The following is a 19,554-nucleotide window of genomic DNA, read 5'->3' as shown; positions in this document are numbered from 1 at the left end:
TAGTACAAAAAGTCAGCAGCTCTCAGGGGAGGCACATTGATCTAAAAGCCCTCCTTTTGACATACCCCAACTCATGTCTGTGCTGTGCAGATTACATCCTTGAACAAGCATGGCCTCAAAATCAAAGAGCAGCTTCACTGGCTTGGAAATGTGTTAGAAGGGTCAAGTAGAAGTTCTTCTTGTAGTCAACAGAAAACTTCTCAACAGGGTAATAGTGTCAAGCTGTAAAGTCTGAGCCAGATGCATATGGGGCTATAAATGGCAGGAAGACAGGGAATATTCACTGATATCTTGTCTTCGTTAGTAAGTTTACCTGCATGAACAGCCATCTCAAGAGTTACTCAAAACACCATTCAATGCTGAACAGAAGTCTATTCTGCAGGTTATTTGAAGCACAGAAGAAAACAACAAAGTCAGACAAGGAAATGAGACAGTAAGAGAGTGTTGATAGTTTCTTCATGCCAGTGTGATGGCACCATAGCGGTGAAATGAAGCATGGAAAAGATTTAATCAGGTTGGTGCCTCCTAAAGCAAGTGAGGCCAGGACGTTAGCATCAATAAAACATAGCACATTTGCTAAATATGCAGTATTACATCGACAAGGACCCCCTTGAATTCAGCAAACTGTTTGTCCTGCAATTGCTTTTCAGTGCAATCTTGAGCAGGAGATGAATAATTCACGTTATGTACTTAAGGCAGATCTACCACTAAACAAAACAGCCATTATCTGCCAGGCTGCACTTGGAAAGGAGCCGATTCCTCAAGGAGAAGAGTACAGAGGAGAAAATGGTCTCACAGATAAAACCAATGAAACAGAGTCACTAAAAACATAATCACGGGTCGTGTCTTGCAGCATAATTTTATCTGAGGAACCTTGATTGACAGTACTAGAGGTCTCATGTTTTTACTTTTGATTGGCAGGGAACTTTACCACATGTATATTTACCATTACTTAACAGGCAGTGACTTTTAAAATGAAGGACTGGAGAAGTACGACAAATGCAGTCACAAAGGAAAACCTCTTAACAACATCAGATTTTTAATGCCCATTAAAAAGGGTATTTGTGAAAATTTTTCTGATCCCAGAGATGGGACTATAATTTTCCAGGAAGGTGTGATGACTAACAGCAAAAGACCATGGACATCCTTAGGAGGCAGGTCTTACAATGTAAACATTGTCAGATATCCACTCTTGATGTCAGTATCTACTGTCGGCTGTCTGCCTGGGATGCAGGCAAAATTCCTGCAGGAGAGGAGCCGGAGAACTTGCGAGACAGGACTCTGCAAGGCATTCCCAGTCCACCCTTGCTGCATGTTGGGGTTTACCAAGTCCTTACAGCAACAGCCTCTTCAGTCACCACTAATGCAAGGTCTGACCCTTGATCCACCCAGGTGTCCAAGACATAAGGCTACAGATCTGATGATACAACTACATTGTTGTGTTTCAGCTTAAGGTGCTATGTTGTTATGGACAGTCCATGACTAGCACAGACATAGAATTACAAAGCATCACTTGGGTTCAGATCTGGCAGGTTGAGGCTCCACATCACATCAGGTCATGCAGAATATGGTGTACTCAGTGGAGCTCTCTCCATCACCACATCTAGAGACCCCAGGTAGGCCCCAGTTCCCTGATCTAGTCAAGGTTGCTGTTTACCACAGATGCAGTTCTAAAGGGGCCTTTGAAACAATCTTAGTCTGATCTTTCACCAGTTTGCCTCAGGAGACCACAGAAAGAGCTGTTGTTCCCAACAACACAGCTTCAAAGCTCAGATGTGCATACAAACTCTGCCACCATAAACTAAAGAGTCTCAAAAATAGTTTACGATCTAAAAATATTCTCATTTCATTCTACCAGGCGACTTCTTTCCACTCCTCAATAGTCCAGTTCTGATGCTTCTGGGCTCACGAGAGAAGCAGTTTCTTGTCTCTGGAAACAGGTTGAAACTGCTGTAGTCCACTAAACACAAAGTTTGATTGAAGTGGTACATGAGAGATGACTCTACATCTACTACTACAACGCTGAATTAGTATGTGTTCATTCCGTGATGATCATTTGCTCGTCACATTCCTTTCTTTCATGTTTCATGTCACTGGCCAAAACAAACTCTCATATCAAATAAACATGAACACCCATCTCCTACAGGAGAGGTACGCAGTATAGAAGCTGGTTCAAATCATTTTACACCCATACATATTACACTGAAAGTGAAAAGGCTGCAGGCTCAGGTCGACTGACACCATCAACCAGAGATGAATTACTGTCACTATGTCTGAGAAGGGTTTGACTCTAGAGACACTGGTCTCTTCTTTAAATTAAAAGTGTATTATTTGTATTAGGTACACTAACAACATAATCTAATCTGATACAGGAACACAAAGTGAATATACTGAACATAATAAGCATTTATATGTGGTTTAGTATTTATAGTAAATTTGGTGGTTGGTGATTTCCATTACATACAAGGTGCTACTTTTTTCAGCTCTGGTTCTATGGTTCTATGTACATCACAACACTGGTGTGATAAATGAAAATGTGTGGATGTAAGTGTGTAGCGGAGCGTTGTACTGTGCAATCAAATGGATCTTTAGCACCTTCAGCAAAAGCTTTCAACCATGTGAGTGTTAGACGCTCAACAAATTACAGACATAAAAATTACAGACACAAGCACAAGCATGAATAATTTAGGGGCAACATCTGATAGAGACCGGGTGTTAGCTGGCAGACTGAGCTGTGCTATAAAATGTCAATCTATAGACACAACTACACACCTCTTATTATAATTTCATGACAAAACACCACAAAAATATGAAAAAAGCAGATAGCAAATATTTATGGCCTACTCTGAGAAACACCATAAAAACAAGTATGGCAGCTTCTGCACTCTATAAATTACATTCCACAGCATTATGAAAATGTGCGTATTTTATATTATTTTAACAAAAGACAGTTTACAACTTGCACAACTTTGTAATAAAGCAACAATTATGTACATTAAAAAAGTATACATTTTATCTACCTTTAGGGCCACTGTATTTTGTAGTAAAACTGAACCACAGCACAATAATCTTTACTTGTCTGAGACGGATGAACGTTACACTAACACTCAGGCTTTTCTTTAAGCTTTACATTAGTCCGGTGTGTCTCTGAAGATATCGTTCTGTTTGTCTTTACAACAAAGTTGTTAATTAAAAGTGAATCTATTTATTCTCACCACTATTGGTCTTTAACAAGAGATCTTACAGAGGCACAGTTACAAGGCAATATTAATGGGAACGAGCAGTGTTTAGCACATCAGAGGGCACAACAAAGTGTGAATAATTTATTGTCCTTTCTAGGCATGGTAGGTACAATGCTGAGCCTCTGCTGGCAACATGGTAAAGTGGGCCAGATCTCTGGGCCAATTGGGACAGGGTGGTGAAACAACCAGAGAGAGGCAGTGAACTGTAGTCTTTCTTGCACTTTTACACTTTCCCTTTCTTCCACCCACTTACTATCTTCCCATCTTTCACCTCCTCTGCATCCGGCCTCTCTCTCTCTCCTCTTCCCTGTGTCCCTGGTGTCAGTGAGCTGTGTGGCGACACATTGCAGCTCCTCTAGTGCCTGCTGAATTATGGAAAGGGTTTGGAGGCGACGGCATTAATGAAACATGGAGCCAGGAGCCACATTTCGCGGTGGCGAGGGGAGACGTGTTGTTGCGGTTTAAATTATTCAGTCCCAAAATATCACAGCAACCATCACGCCAAGACTGGTGGCAAGAAGCCACCTGCCACCTCTGGCCTGCCACTCCGCCCTCATGTTCTGCTCTACACATCCCCGCCATACTGGTGGTGACAACGCAATGTGGCGAGAACACTGCCCAGTGCCCAGAGAGGAAGACAACCACTGATATGACCTCATTTACTTCTCTTAAAAAAATATATGAATTTTTCTAAACTGAGCTGAATATAAAGTGAACATTACTATTAATTCAATAAAAACAGTCCCTATACATATATATGAAATGATTTCAGATTATGCAGATTTATTGTTGAATTAAAACTGTCACTCTTTCACTGTCAGTTGTGTAACTGTGATAACGGTCAGATTAACAAAAATGTCAATCTAATGCATTGAAAATAAAGAGTATTAATGTTAGTATTGGTCTTAAAATACTGGTGGTCAATATCTTTTAACAAAGACAAACTTTTGTAAAGATCTTCTAATAATAAGACTGGAAATACTCCATATTTTTCTTATTGTCAAAAAATCGAATGAAGAAGACCAAAACTGTCTGTCAGTACTGTCTGAGCCCTGGGTCTCTGTGGCTCTCAGTCCCAACCGCATTTTATAATAACAACCTTTATGTGTAAAGCACCTTTCATACAATAAATGCAGAACAAGGTGCGTTACAACAAAGAATTTACATCCACCAAGTCCAACACATGAAAAGACATAAACTGAACTAAACTGAAACTGTAAAACAAGACTGAATAATAAAATAATAACATTTGAAAAAAATTGAAATAGGTAATCGATTTGTTCCGACTGAAGATGTAAATCTTGAAAAATGCATAGTTTCATTTTTTTAAAAAGGCAATAAAAAAGTAATTTCCTAAAACATCTTGTTACTCAGGAGTAAATAGATAGAGTCAAAATATACGACTGTGTGTGTGTGTGTTCAGGTAATGAAGGAATGTGTCACTCAGTGCAACAATGATCTGTTCCTGGACAACACTGGAGCTCTGTGGTACAGAGGAATAAGATATGTCAGACGTTAGAGACACGCACACGCGCACATGACGCACACGCACACGCACACACGCACACGCACACGCGCACACACACACACACACACACACACACACACACACACACACACACACACACACACACACACACACACACACACACACACACACACACACACACACACAGAATACCAATTCATCATTAGTTTTCCATCAGATCAGCAATTTAAATATAGGTATTGACATCAATATCATGATGAAAACCAAGTGTTTCACCTCGTCCACATGATGTTTTTATAATAAAGACAAATGAGTGAAATAATCAGTCGACACCATGACTGAGTGTTTCCACCTTGAACCAATGACAGTCTCATAAAAACAGATTCAGGGATTCATACGTCATAGAACCTCAGGAACCAATCCTGTCAACTTGTGGGGACGGGGGGCGGAGCTAAATACACCTGAAACCTTGTCAGTACAGAGAGCCAGAGTTAGCATTAGCATTAGCACAACTGCTGACACTGTATCAGCCACTGCCAGTTACAAGCTAACAACATAAACAAATAAAAGATGCTAACTATGCTAATGGTTCTGATCCGTCTGCTGGTCTCTGGTTCTGGTCTCAACAGACTCCTCATCTGAGTCTGGGTCTGACTGAGGCTCCAACATGAAGCTGAGTCTCTCTGATGTTTCCTCCTCTAACCATCTTCATCCTCTCTGCTCTTTCAGCAGGTGGTGGGCGGGGCCAAGGCCTGATCCAGGTCAATCAGGAAGTCAGAGTAGATGAGCTTCAGACCGTGTTAAGCAAAACATGAATCGGTGCAGAGGATTTTTACAGAGTTTAAAACCCATCTGGAGGAACTTTAACACTTTTTTTACTGAGAATTTTATTAGATCAAACAATTTATTGATTGATAACCAGATCACTCACCGTAGCTCTACAGACAACTAGTTGCTGCTGTGGATGAAGGAGGTATCCAAACATGGACATTGTTGAAGTGTGTGTTTTTTTAAGTCTGAAAATGTGAGCCAGCCTAGTCAAACAGTAGTAACCCTCAAGTTTCCACTGTAAAAACTCAAATAAAACATCACCTCAGCTCTACAAAAGAATCAGGAAGTCAATGCCACACTGAGCAAATTGACCCATGAATCTAATACGCTCCCAGATGCAGACAGAAACAGTCTCACTCTGAGATAACAGTACTTCTGGAGCTGTGTGATTGGTGCTTCGATAGCCCTGAGCTGCTGAGGATGGTGCGTGCTGGGGGGTGTTCACCCCACAGTCCGCTATGACTTTGATTTGACACACGCTCTGCAGAGCCCAGGCGCCAGCACTGGGTGCGTCTTCACACAGACAGCGAGGCGACATCACCTAATGGCCCTTATCTCAATCTCCTTTAAAAGCATCTTGTAGTCCCTGCCATTTTTTTGCTGCCACTTCTAAAAAACCTGCTTTTTTTCTTTTTTTTTTTTTTTAATAAACCATCAGTCCCCTCTCTCCTGTGGAGCACTGGTCCGTTCCTCTGGCGGCTGGGACCAGACAGCAGGGCCCGATGTGGTTTTAATGGGCATTAACTGGGGGGGTGTTGAGGCTAAAGTGCTACAAAACCACAGCACTGGTGCAGGAAAGTGTTTGTGTGCGTGACCATGATTACAGGCATACTTTGTGTATCTATGTGTCTTAAAAAAGAAATGTACTGAGCTGTGCACTAATGCCCAACACTCTCCTGAGTTTTCTGTGCGTTTATTTGACTGTCGTGCAGCAGTGCCAGTTTCTGGGAAATGAAAACCACAGCTACAGAAACATAAATACAATTAATTTCTCAACCAAAAAAGACACATAGGAGGAAAATTAAGCTGTAAAGAATTCCAACGCCTCCTGCTGCGTATTTTGACTTTGTGTATTTGTGTTTGAGTGAGGGCAGCAAACAGAGCTTTAAGGGACACCTCTTTGACCCTGCACGCCTGCTCACCTCACTGCTCCCTGTGTCTCACAGAACCAGTTGTGTGTGAGGGGCTGATAGCCATCACCTACACACACTGAACAGGGATGTCTGGAGATGACCTATCCTGTGTGTGCAGCCTGCACACACACAAACACACAGATCACAGAGCAGACGGGACTCAGCGGCACCAACGAGGCCTCCACGGGCTCCAATTAATACCCCAGCCCTTCATATCCCCTCATCTCCTCATCTTTAAGAGCTGACTGCAGATTAAATATTTATGCATCAGCACAGAGAGAGACAGAAGACTCCTACACAGCTATCATTAATAAAAAAACATCCCTGAGCTCGTGGTCGCTCCTCGGCTGGCATCACAGGCTGACAGAGAGGAAGGTAAAACGAGAAAACAACGAGGCCCGGTCTTAGCTTTCTCTCACAGGTTGGATGGCGGCGTCATCAGCTGTTTGAGAACGCAACTGGATAGCAAGCTAACAATGACTGCAGGGAAATCAAACCAGCGATCACCACGTGTGACATCATGACACACAAGTCAAACACAGACTACACACTCATGCCAAAGGCAAAAACAAAATTTGCCGAGGGCAAAGCACAACTGTAAAGGTTTCAACGTTTGATGTGTCCACGTAAAATGACGCTGACTCATCAGAGCAAATCAGTGATGCCACGTCTTTGCAGCTGATCCGGGATGTGAGTGTGAAACACAACAGAAGATGAGAAGATTCAGAGGTTCAAAATGTCTCAGATATAATAACATTCAGAACCCCCCCCCCCCCTTTTTTTCTTGTAAATTACTGGAACAGGAGGAAAAAACAATTTCTGAGGTGAAAAAGTCATAAGTGATGCACATAATGTTTCATTTAATGGGCTGTAAATAAAAGACAGAGAACTACTGAATTATAATATAAAGATTTAAAGTGATTTTTTTTTTTTTTAAACCTCTTTCAGTTTATGTTTCCCACTATCAGTATGTATTTGACCAATATTACTAAACTGTCAGATGGAACATGTGGAATGTGGACAAACACACAATGATAAATGAAATCCACTTTCCCCCTTGTAAGCTGATGTGACAAGTGAGCTGCAGTGGACATAAATGATTCATGAACCAAAACGCATAACAAACAAAGGGGGACAAAGTGTCTACGAGTGTGCTCTCATTAACTGAAAGAGGATACACTTCTGTGAGGATGATGGCACTTAACAAAAGCCCGACAACTTCTTCTATTGATCAGTGGTGATCTATTATAACATGTTTAACCAGTAAAGGCTGCAGCAGTGGGATCCACTGGAATCCAGTGGAAGCTTTGAAAACTGTTTCTCATTCTGCACGAAGTTAAAACAAATACAAAAATGCACTGAACATTTCTCCAGTTTGTGGTCTCTAGTGCCCCCCAGTGGTAACATGTCAAAATTAATGTTGGAACAGTAAACAGTCCACCACCACTTCAGAACAACAGAATTCATTCATTCATTGAGTGTCAATGTTAAAACAATGACAATTAGGCAAATGTAAAGATTGTGAATGAAGATGTAATCACCACTCCTCTGTAAAAACAGTGATGTAGACTCACTGAGCACTTTATTAGGAACACGTTTCTGGTTCAGGCCTCTCTTTGCTGTCCCTGATAAATTCAGTTTGTTTTATACATTCCACATAAAAGAGATTACAAAAGATAAAACCCCAGTACAACCCCCCAGTCCCCAAAATACAGTCTCAGATTACACCAGATTTGAATCAACAAATCAAAGATTAAACAACAAATGACTGAAATGATTTTTAAATTGCTACCTAATGAACATAAACACTTAAGTGTTTTATACAAATACATTTTTTGGAGTCTGCACAGTTAATTTCTCTGTTGTAGAATGTGAATCACAACTTAAAGTTGTAAAACTGCAAACCCTGTAATTCTGAAAGTGCCAGAACATGTAGTGGAGACATATAACAACATCCAACACGGCCCATGTGACAGATTCAGACCAGTCACCGACCAGTGATGTCACAGCCTGTGTTTCCTGTCTTAGTGAGGTGTGTTTTATGGTGATTTTACCTTGTAAGACGGCAAAAAGCAGAGGACACCCTTGGGCACGACCTGGCAGACGTGGAGCAGCAGGCCACCCACCTCGTCCTGGAAGGTGTATGTTTCAGTATGTTGGAAGGTGGCACAGAGTTTTCTGCCTTGGGGTCCTGCACCAATAGTGCCCACCCAAACCTGAAGAGAAGGACGATGTCACCAATATACTTCATGTAATAAATATTCTCAGGTGCACTGTCTGATTAGTGTTAAAACTGAGTCCAAACATCAAGGTTTGTGTCTCTGAGTCCAACCCACAGGTTATTATGTGAGATAATCTGCAACATATTTAATGACACCTTTAACAATAGTGCTCTTAAGTGACGTAAATGTGGTGATTACTGTAAAAAGTGCAAATTTTCTCCTGCAAATTAAGTGTCTGGCCTGTGAACCCCTGAATGACTCCATCAGTCAGACCTGCAGATTAGTTTAATAACTCTCCAACAGTTAGACTGTGACATCTGCTGGACAAAAGTGGCACTTTTAGATTTGGAGCAAATACAGGTCAAAGTTTCAGATTATTTGATGAACCCTCAGATTAATGCCTGGGTTCTTCCTACTGAAACAATCACAATCCACAGACATTTCCACTCTGGTGAACCTTTAAAGACCTGGACTCGGGTTGACTAAGACTGACAGAGACAATCATACAAGTCTTTCCCACATGGAGCTTTCAGGAAGTTTTCAGTGAGTCCTGAGGTGAACGGAGGGAGGATTTTATCATCTAATCAGGATTACAGTCTGGAATCAAGAACTCCTGCAGTATTCTTGTAAACCTCCTCACTAAATACACTTGAATGAGGCTGACCGACCTGGGACTTGTTGATGACGTGATTGGCCTCCAGCTGGATGGAGAACTTCACCCCAAGTTCAGAGGAGAAGGAGCCCATGGGTGAGAGAGTTCCAGATGTGAGCACGATGCTGTGCACTGACCCGCTCAGGTCAGAAAAAGCCTGGGAGATACAGACACGGACAGAATGAAATAATCACAACTATTTAACATAAAGGGAGCATGGAGGCTCACCGGAAACTGTAAACAGCCTTTAACATTTATTTTTTCATGACATATTTTACCAGCACTCACCAGGTAACCTTAATCTCAAAGCCTGTTAAGTGTATTCTTTATTTTTATAGACTTCACTAACAAGTGGGGCCTACATGGTACATCTAACCTCTTACCACAGCCGGGTTGAGGCACCAGAAGCTGAGTGTCAGAACCTCTGTCTTGACCCTGGTGCTCTGGCGCTGTCTGTAGCGTGGCCGGACTAAAAAGCCCTGAGCGTCAGGGACATCAGGTGGGACCTGGTTCGTCCAAGCGTAGGTCCTCTGCAGAGCTACACGGTAGTCTTCAGCAAACCTGAAGACACACGGACAAACAAAGCAACCATTCAGTTCTACAACCCAGATAACAGTTCATCTGACTCAGGATTTATCTGACCTCTTTGGGTTGTCTCTGACCTGCAGTTGTCCCTGTAGAGGAAATCCAGAACCATGAAGAGGTTTTTGAGGACAGTGGAGGCAGCTGAGCTGATGGTTGGGATCTGCACCATGTCCTCTCTACCATTAACCAAACCAACACGCTCCTCCTTCTCCAGCACTGCTGCCAGGCTTTGCTGTTACACAGGAAGACAGTGGACGACATGTGGGAACAAAACAGAACATCTGACAACAGATAAGACCACACAGCACATCAAAAAATATAGCATGAATAAACGAGACCATGGAGCTGGTTTCACAGCAGAGGTACATTTAATGTTAATGTGAAATGTTTTCCCCTTTCCCATCCATGACCAAGAGATTTTGCAGAAGATGATAAAAGCTGGAGGTTTCCACCACAATCAGTCCAGTTCCAGTTCACATGCATGTCTGTAGGTATAGCTAAACACTTGTTCTGTGCAGTCACAGTGACCTTTGACCTTTGCCAAAATCTACTCAGTTCACCATCAAGTCCAAGTAAATATGTTTATGAAATTTGAAGAAATTCTCTCAAAGTGTAAAATTCCCAGCATGCATCAAATTAACAGAGGATAATGAAGACATCTGGTGTACCTTCAGAAGATTAAAGGTGTCTGCAGTGATGCCCAGGCCGTGAAAGATGCTCAGTATTTCCTTCCCACTCCAGACTTTACTTGCAGTCTCGTATCCTCTCTCACACAACAGGCTCTGGCTCTCCTGGATCCAGCTACACAAAAAGACACGCCGAGTAAACATCTACTCACATCATGAGAACCACAGACGTGCTGGTGTACTGAGTTACTGAAAGACTCAGTGACTGACTTGATCAGGCTGTAGCTGAAGTCTCTGAGTGGTTCATGTTTGGAGGCTCTGATCTTGTTCTTCACCATGCCGTCCAGCTCGTCCTTGCACATCAACAGATTGTTGTGCTCTAACGTGAAGCTGGCACTCTCCCTTGCACAGTCCTCAATGTTGTGGGCTTCATCCAGCACCAGGATCTGGCCCGCCAGGTCGATCTCCATCTGGTGAAGATGGACAGTGAGAGCAGAGACAAAGTTAATCCCTACACACCATATAATCTGTGACAGCATCTTATCTGCTGCTCCCTCCCTGTCCTCACACTCTCTCTGATCATTGGGTCCAGCAGGTAGTTATACGGGCAGAAGATGATGGCGGCGCCCTGCATCAGTTCACGGGCAGCGTAGTAGGAACATGAGCGGAGCCGTTTGCCCAGTGTGACCAGGTCCTCGATGTCCCAGGCTTCATGTAGTCCATAGGCCCGTAGTGAGTGGTGTTCCCGTATCCTCTGGACCCCATGGTAGAAACGGCATGACCTGCCCTGTAATATACACAATTTTATTATTATTATTATTTAAACTAATAATAATCGTAATAAACGTAATTGATAAAGCACCACAATGTTACAAAGTATTTAACACAGAAAAAAACCCAGCAAATTAAAATGCTGGAATAAAATTAGATAAAATTATAAATAAAAGTAAATAAAAATTAATTGGAACAACAAAATTAACAAATAATGTTCAGCTAGGAAACCAAAACTATAATAAAATCTAATAAAAGACTATTTTAAATAGGGATTTAAAAGATGTTACTGACTGTGTAACCCCCAGGGGAGTTTCTGCTATATCATGCCAGTACCTGAGGTGTTCCTCATATACTGGCATTATATGGTTTCTTTATCAGGAAATCAAACACTTAAAGTCATCAGCATTCAATAGATAACATTTCAGATGTTTGATCACATTTTTCAGTGCAGCAACTGAACAAAATATAACTGGTTTTTGGGTAAAGTTCTCCACACACTTTGTGGATGAGTTAAATTTGAGCTCTTCTCAAGAAGTGATACTAAATGTGACTTCCAAGTAATTTCATCAGTTGTCAGCAGCTGGTCATGAAGATGATTTTACTACTGAATCTGTGTCGATGAAGGCAAACGATACTTAAAAAAGAAGAATATTTGTTGCTATTTTGAGCAACAAATTGCCAACCAAACAAACCAGAAAAATGGATTAGCCATAGCTGTATCAAATGACATTGATTAATCCATCCATTATCTCTCTCAATTAAATCAACTGGTCTTAAACAATTTTGGAAAATAGTGAAAAACAGACCTGACATTTTTCCAAAGCCAAAGTTGATATCTATAATATCTTGTTTTGTCAGAACCTTTACGCAGTGAATTTGAGCATGTTATATAAAAAAATTTTAAAATAAAAAAAAAACAACAAGAAAACAAAAAGGACTTATAATGATTAACTGATCAAAACAGTTAATTTTTAATTATTCATGTTCTGTCGTCTGACTAATTCATTGACAGGTTCCACTTTGCCATGGATATTACAAAGTACAACCGTCACAGTTTTAATATTGAAATAGTGTGAAAACATGCTGATAATCAATAGAAACAATTAACTCATAGTAACTATGACAAAAAAAACTATTAATATTGTTAAGTCTTCAGAACCTCACATCTCTCTTTTTATGTCACAATTAACCAAAACAGTTTAAAATATGTAACAACGGAATTCCTTATATTTCTGAGACCACAGTTACCAGAGTTGATTCACAGTATTTGAGAGACTGCCTGTGATCAGGTGTTGCAGCCATTGTAGTGGTTTACATGTCCTGACACTCATACAGTGAATGAAGAAGCAGCATCTCATGTACCGAGCCCCAATTACTCTGTCAGCAGAGGTGCCTGCTTTAGACGTCCCACCCTGCTCTTTATGAGTCCCACAGCTTGAGGTGACACTGTCACACAAATACTGTACAGCAGCAGACTCGATGACCTCCAGACACAATAATAATCTCTGAATGAAACAGCGATGTGCTAAACTCGGACACCGTGCTGACACTGAGCCCTGTCTGCGCGGTGAAAGGGGAGTTGGGGGATTAACAACCAGCGCAGCCACGTTTAAGAAAGTCGGGACAACAGAGTTAAAATGGAGGGCAGGTGTTTTGACCGAAGACACCATTAGCCTATCAATGTGTGGTTTTTGTGTATGAATCACTTTGTGTCTGTACTGCATGGTAACCTGACACTGACTAGACTAGACCCTGAGGTGATGAAGACACAGAGCATCACTGACACCCCTCTCCAGTGAGGGGTTACAACCGGGCCAGTTATTTCATATGACAAAGTCAGACAATTGCCAGGGAGGCAAACACCTCCAATGACAGCTTAATTGTCCTCATTACAGTAGGCGCCTCAACTTCAGGACAGTATGAGGGGTTACAAGTGTCTCATGTTTCTACAAAAAAAAACAAAACTGCTGGCTCAATGGGTCCTGACATTTCAGTGTGTTAGAAAGACCCTGCTGCACCAATTGTGGATATTGTAGCAGGATAATTGCTGCTCTCAGGCTACATTATTGAAGGAAATTTGTCTGGCAGCAGTTACCTTACAGTCTGAGACTGAAACACTCAAAGGTCAGTTCACAGTACATGATGGTGTGTGGTCAAGTTAGTGTGTGTGACGGAGAGAAATTAATTTGGATGAAAAAATTGTAGTTAAATTTTGTGTGTTTTATTCAAGAGTTTAATGAGTTGTGGTCTGATATCTTCAGTGTGCACCTCGACTTCAGAGATTCACCTCTTTACTGTTCTCCATACGTGTAGACTAAAGGAGGGGCAAGCTTTACAGATGTAGTGCTTGCTGCAGGAAAAGCATTAGACTGTATTCCAGTTGACCACAGCTGCTGTTCTGTCAAAAAACCTGCTAAGACCAGTTAACATTGGGCTTTTGAAAAAGGGTAGAATCTGCAATCACACCAGGGCTGTAGATGAAGATATTTATCGGCTGCGGCTCCGAAATGCATGTAAACACAACACCTGGGTGAACACGCTAATTTTCACCCCTTATTGGAGCTGTGACGTCTTTCACTGTAAACAGAACTGTCACCTGCTGAGAAACGCTGCACTCGAGGAGGATAGAGTGAGCTGCAGTCCCAAAATAAGTTTTAAAAACACACAATCACAGATTGAAGCATCTCACTCAGAGGCATTGACTCGGACAGGTGCACCAGATACGTTTTACCAGTCTGCATGGTGGCTAGCTCTGGCAAACATGGCTGAGTGTAAAAGGAGTCAATCACTTTTTTTTTTTTACCCCTGTTCAAAAAACCTGCTCATATTCACATATATTTGGTGTACAAAGGGTACATGAGGGACCAGAGCCAATGGGACTATTTGATACCAAAAGACAGATTTCAGTCATTTATGTGTATATTAATTAATTTTGTGTGTGAGTTTGTCGGTGTTCATCCTCACATCCTTGGCGTCCAGCAGGTCCTTGCAGCGTTCGTTGCGGTTTGAATGAGGCGCCACATCTGGGTTGACACAGGTGTGATCTCTACTGGACAGTATGGTCATCGGCACGTTGGAGTAAACAGTGCGTTTCAGCTCATGGGCGATCTGGGTGATTTGTTTATGTGTGCGGGTTCCAAAGAAGATCTGAGGCATCTTCTTTTTGCCACCGTTGTCTTTGTCCTTCGCATTCTCTTTGGCTGAAGCACATGGGCACCGGGAGCAGGGTTCGAGGGCCTGGATGGAGAAAAGGAGACCAGTGCTCAGTATGTGCTGTAGTTGAGTCCCTGATCTTATTCTGTGAATGGCATAACATCAACCACTCTCATTTTATGCTGATAATATCGTCCTTTACAGTTGTGCTGACTCTTAGTTCCCTGTTAAACAATGTAAGACAAACTGGATGTTGTTTTTGTGAAACTAAAAATCGTACGATCTTATCGGGAATGACGTGAGCAACACATCTCGCTTTTAATTTTCAACAAGGCTGATCTATATCAGAAATTTACTGAGCAAAAAATAAATCTGCATTGTTCTTATTTTTTGATTCACTGATCTCATCCAACCTTGTGGGTGGGGGTTATAGGCCTACAGAGAAAGTGGCAGATTCATAGTCAGACTGGGAAGTCCTCTGCCTGCTTATAAAGATCTTCTTCAGCCTGGAGGCTCTGCTCCATCCATCTTCGCTAAATCATCAGTCACTAAAACAGCCATCAGACCCTCTCTGCTGGCAAATGTAAAGATAGTTTTACACCTTGTTGGCAGTGTAAGGGAGCAGAAGAGAGGCTTGCATACATCTACATGGCATACACATAGCTTCTCACTGTATTATAATACAAAATGCTACCAATTCATCACCATTATCCACTGCCTCATTAGACATTTTGATGGACTGTCCTGTTTTGCTCATGGAGAAGTATAAAGAATTAGTATCCATACATCAGGTGTGTCGTCTCTCTCTGCACCAGGTGACCTTTTCTGCGCCTGAAAGTCGATAGGCCGCCATTGTGGTGGCTGGGAAAATGTAGCTGCTTCATAATTAGCCATCCAGTGACGTGGTGTGTTCTTTTTCCCCCGCTCACAGGTTAAGTGTAGTCGGCACCATTTATGAAACTGATCCTGCTTCTGTGTTGAGCTCTTTTAAGTGGTGTACTCTTTGACCGTTCAGTGGCTCCCATTCATCACTGGCTTCTCAAATCCAGAATTGGAAGTATAATATCATTTAAGATTCTTAAGTATGAAATATATCATTATCAGCAGTACTGTATATTTTGTGCAATATTTATTACAAGAAGAAGGATCTGGTTCCTGATTAGTAAAATACCCGAACTCCTTAAGCTCCAACGCTAAAGAATCCAAAATTTTTTTCTTTGCTCATTATTTTGACAAATGTATTTAGATCAGTGATGAAAACATACCGGCCATCGTAATCAGGCGTCTCAGTTGTTGATCCAGCGGATCACAACATGTTAAACACATGTGAGTCACAGTTAAACTCTTTATACATCTAATCAATATTTTGAGCTCATAGTTCTGAATCTGGAGCTCCAGGATTTGGATCAAGCAGTTTGTGAAACGTCAGTGTGTTATAGTTATTATTCCAAAATCAATGTTTCCTGTCTTCTACTGTTCATCTCATTTTCACATCTTTATTTATGTTAATGTTGATTAAAATACTAACTATGACCTCCAGCGAATAGAACCAGACCAAAAGATCAACAGTGATATGGACACTGTGTCCGCTGTATTATCCTTAGACTTTTATAAACTGGCCTGTTTGTTCAGAGATCATCATATTTTTGTCCATATTGAATAAACATTATTCACGAGCTCGGACAAAAAATGTTTATCCCTAAAATTATTTGCAAATTACCTGAATGATTCCACCCTAAGAATGAATGGTATGCACCGTCATGCATCGCAACCTACAATGGGGATCAGAAGGTAGCACTTCTGACGATAGACAAGTGGCTCAAGTTACCCGCCAGCTCAGATTTTCCAAGCATGTTTGCCCATCAAATATTACAATGTGTGATGGAGTATAGGCCGGAGAGGGCCCTTAGAGAGCCATCTCTCAGAGTTAAGAGGGATAACGAGCCCTGAGCCCATGTGAAAAATAAACAGAGGTGCTGCAGGGCCCCAACACCAGTTCAAGTTACCTTTCTCCTCTGGAACAGTTACGCTTCACAGCCTGGGCCCTGGGCCCGATCACCTTACCTGCTGCTGCCACATTAAATAGAGCCATCCAAATATCCTGCCCAAGATGGCCAATAATTACTTATTCATTGGCAGGAGGGGGAAGGAGGGGTGGGTTGGGGCAGAGTAGAAGGGCTTGCTGATGAATAGAGGCCCTTGTCAAAAGCTGCAGCAGGAAACAGCTGACACAAGAGTATCCTTTTACGCGCCTGCCTCCCGAGATGCCAGGACAACAAGGTTTCAAGCTTGGCCCCACAGCCCAGAGCAGACACCCCCTGGAAAGGAATGCAGATAACTGGCAAAAGGGGCAAACGGGACACCAGCTCTTAGAAGATACTGGTTCTTTCAGCGCAGAGCAATCTCACTGGTGCCGCTCCTTTGGTGCCTTCAGCAATGACAAAGTCCTCACTTTGTCTGTCAGACAACAGACAACATGAGGGAACTGTTTTCTTACTAACAAGGCATGTGTAGATATACTGTACCAGGCTCCTTTAGGTTTACAAGTATGCTATGTTGACTTAGTACAGGTATACTAAGTTTCTTTAGGTTGACTAAGTTCCGTCAGGTATGACATGTTTCTCAGGATACCTACACTGCCAGGTGTGAGTGTATGCAGTGGCTAAAGCCCTCCTGAATTGACAGAACAGAGGTCAGTGGTGTTACTGAACACCTCAGAATATTCACAGGTAGGCTTCTGTTGCTATACTCCCTGCCAACACCTGATAGATGGAAATCTCACACTCCGGGGGGCCAGTCAGAGGGCACTGAGGGGCCGCAGGCAGCGGATCACTTAGGTATCACTGGCGCCTCTCGCTGAATGCCAATTTGCTCCTCATTCCACAGCTTTCAAGGGCTTGGAATTCGTTCCAATAAGGGTGGGCTTCAATAGCCAGTACCTCAGAAGACATGACACCGAACACCCCCTCCTCCCAATATGACCGCACTGCGCAGGGAGGGAACATGGCAAATATCTGCCCTCCAAAGCACCTGTTTATCCCTCGGGCGCAGTAACCAGCGGGTGAACCCCATTCAATATTTATCCCCGTGGCTTTCACAGATCAGCGGGCCGGGCGAGGCAAACCCTCTTAATTAAAACTGGAGCTTGCTTCAAAGGGCCCCTTTCAGGCCGTCAGTCAGCACTCCCGGGACAAAAGAGCCCGGGTCATGTAGCTGCAGGGAAACCAGAGACGGATGCGCTTTTTCGACTTCACTTTCCCTCCTCCTCTTTTTCCACCTCCCGTCATCCACGGCTCTAAATCCAAGCCACACACCTGGCTGGTTTACACACAGTTGTGACAGTTCAACCATTCCTGTGAGCTTTGTGACAGCATTTTATGATTGAGCATGTCTAATAATTATTGGTAACCTGTTGGTCACTGGGACCTGCTGGATTATTCACCAGAAACAGCATCTCGATACCTTTAAGAACATGATGTTACTTGATGCACCTGCTTTGGTTGCTTCTTACTGTGACAATGGGTTGACATGAGATCCTATGCTTTTTCACGTTAAGACCAAAAACTTTCATAATACATATATATAATCAATATCTGAGTGACAGAAATGTTTAATCTTCCTTAGAACGACTGATCCTGATGCTGCCACACAGGCACCTTCAAAATACTCTGTGGTCACTTTATTAGCTCCATCTCATTCAATACAACAGTCCTGCAATGAATCCAGAACTGATACTTCTCAGTTTATTGATTAGTGGATCTGCAGTGAACATATCAGTACAGTTTTCAATAATCCATTAACAGTTTAAGTAATTTCTGAAGAAAAAGGGAAAATTAAGTGATTAATCAAGAAAATAAATGTCAGATAATGAACATAATCTCGAGTTGTTGCCCTTCACAAAATTCAGCATATAGATTATATAGATTACTATGAAAATGTTTTAAGCGCTTTAAATGGATCGGTATCCATCACGCTGTCTCATCAGGAAGTTGTCTGATTGGTCCCAAATTCATTCTGCAGCGGGACAATGAGGTCAAACACACAGCTCGAGTCATAGAGAACAATCTCCAGAGACAAGAAGAACAGGGAGTCCTTCAACATATGGTCTGGCCCCCACAGAGCCCTGATCTCAGCATCATGGAGTCAGTCTGGGATCAGATGAAGGAAAGAAGACACTGAAAGGGTCTGAATCCACAGGAGAACTGTGGCAGGTTCTTTGAGATGCTGGAACAACCCAACAAGAACCTGAAGAACTGTCAGCAAGTGTACTGAGGAGAACCGGTGCTAGTTTAAAGGCAAAGGGGGGGACACAGTGAATACTGATCTGATTGAGGAGTTGGATGATGGAGTTAACTGATAAAGAAACATAATTAAATAAAACTGATAAATAAGCATCTGCACTTTACTTTTAGTGGCTAAAACGTTTGCTCAGTCCTGTTTGTTTTGGTATTGATCCAGTTTTATGATCATGTTGGAGGATGGAGTTTGTTATGCTGTTAAATTTTACTGTTATATACAAGTGGTTTTAATATTTTCCTCATGAATATAAATGGATGCCTAGATTAATAATACAGTAAAAGTATGATACAGTCCCATACAATGCTCTCCTTGTTCCTGTGTATTGATATTTCTCTTTTCCAGTTACCAGTATTTACAACAGAAAGGCAGCAGCCTTAAATGCCAAAGTTTTTAAGACACAGTTTTGAAAATTATCCTCTACCCGTCACATGACTGTGGACTGGTGCTTTTGAGTTTAAAGGAAATTAAACCATCATTCCTGTAAACTACAGTTCTAACTCTGTGGTGCATTAGTTTTTTGTTTTTTTTTTAATCAGTCTTGAAATAGT

At 42.0% G+C, this 19,554-nt stretch overlaps 1 protein-coding gene across 2 annotated transcripts in view; it reads right to left on the bottom strand.

Moving 5' to 3' along the window:
- The window catches only part of brip1 (BRCA1 interacting helicase 1), a 37,639-nt gene that overhangs the window by 13,767 nt on the left and 4,318 nt on the right, over positions 1–19,554 (bottom strand). For both annotated transcript variants that reach the window (XM_071471781.1, XM_071471782.1), the window contains exons 7-14: positions 14,519–14,791; positions 11,349–11,567; positions 11,051–11,250; positions 10,823–10,955; positions 10,232–10,386; positions 9,953–10,130; positions 9,586–9,726; positions 8,750–8,911 (exon numbers count right to left, since the gene is read on the bottom strand). In XM_071471781.1, the coding sequence (XP_071327882.1) occupies positions 8,750–8,911; positions 9,586–9,726; positions 9,953–10,130; positions 10,232–10,386; positions 10,823–10,955; positions 11,051–11,250; positions 11,349–11,567; positions 14,519–14,791 (1,461 nt within the window). The remainder of the gene's footprint in view (positions 1–8,749; positions 8,912–9,585; positions 9,727–9,952; positions 10,131–10,231; positions 10,387–10,822; positions 10,956–11,050; positions 11,251–11,348; positions 11,568–14,518; positions 14,792–19,554) is intronic.

Source organism: Trachinotus anak, unplaced genomic scaffold (assembly GCF_046630095.1).
Source record: "Trachinotus anak isolate AG129_WGS33_773 ecotype Australia unplaced genomic scaffold, CSIRO_AGI_Tana_v1 ptg000034l, whole genome shotgun sequence".
Taxonomy (NCBI): domain Eukaryota; kingdom Metazoa; phylum Chordata; class Actinopteri; order Carangiformes; family Carangidae; genus Trachinotus; species Trachinotus anak.
The sequence above is the reverse complement of the archived record's forward strand: the minus strand, read 5'-3'. Positions and strand labels throughout refer to the sequence as shown.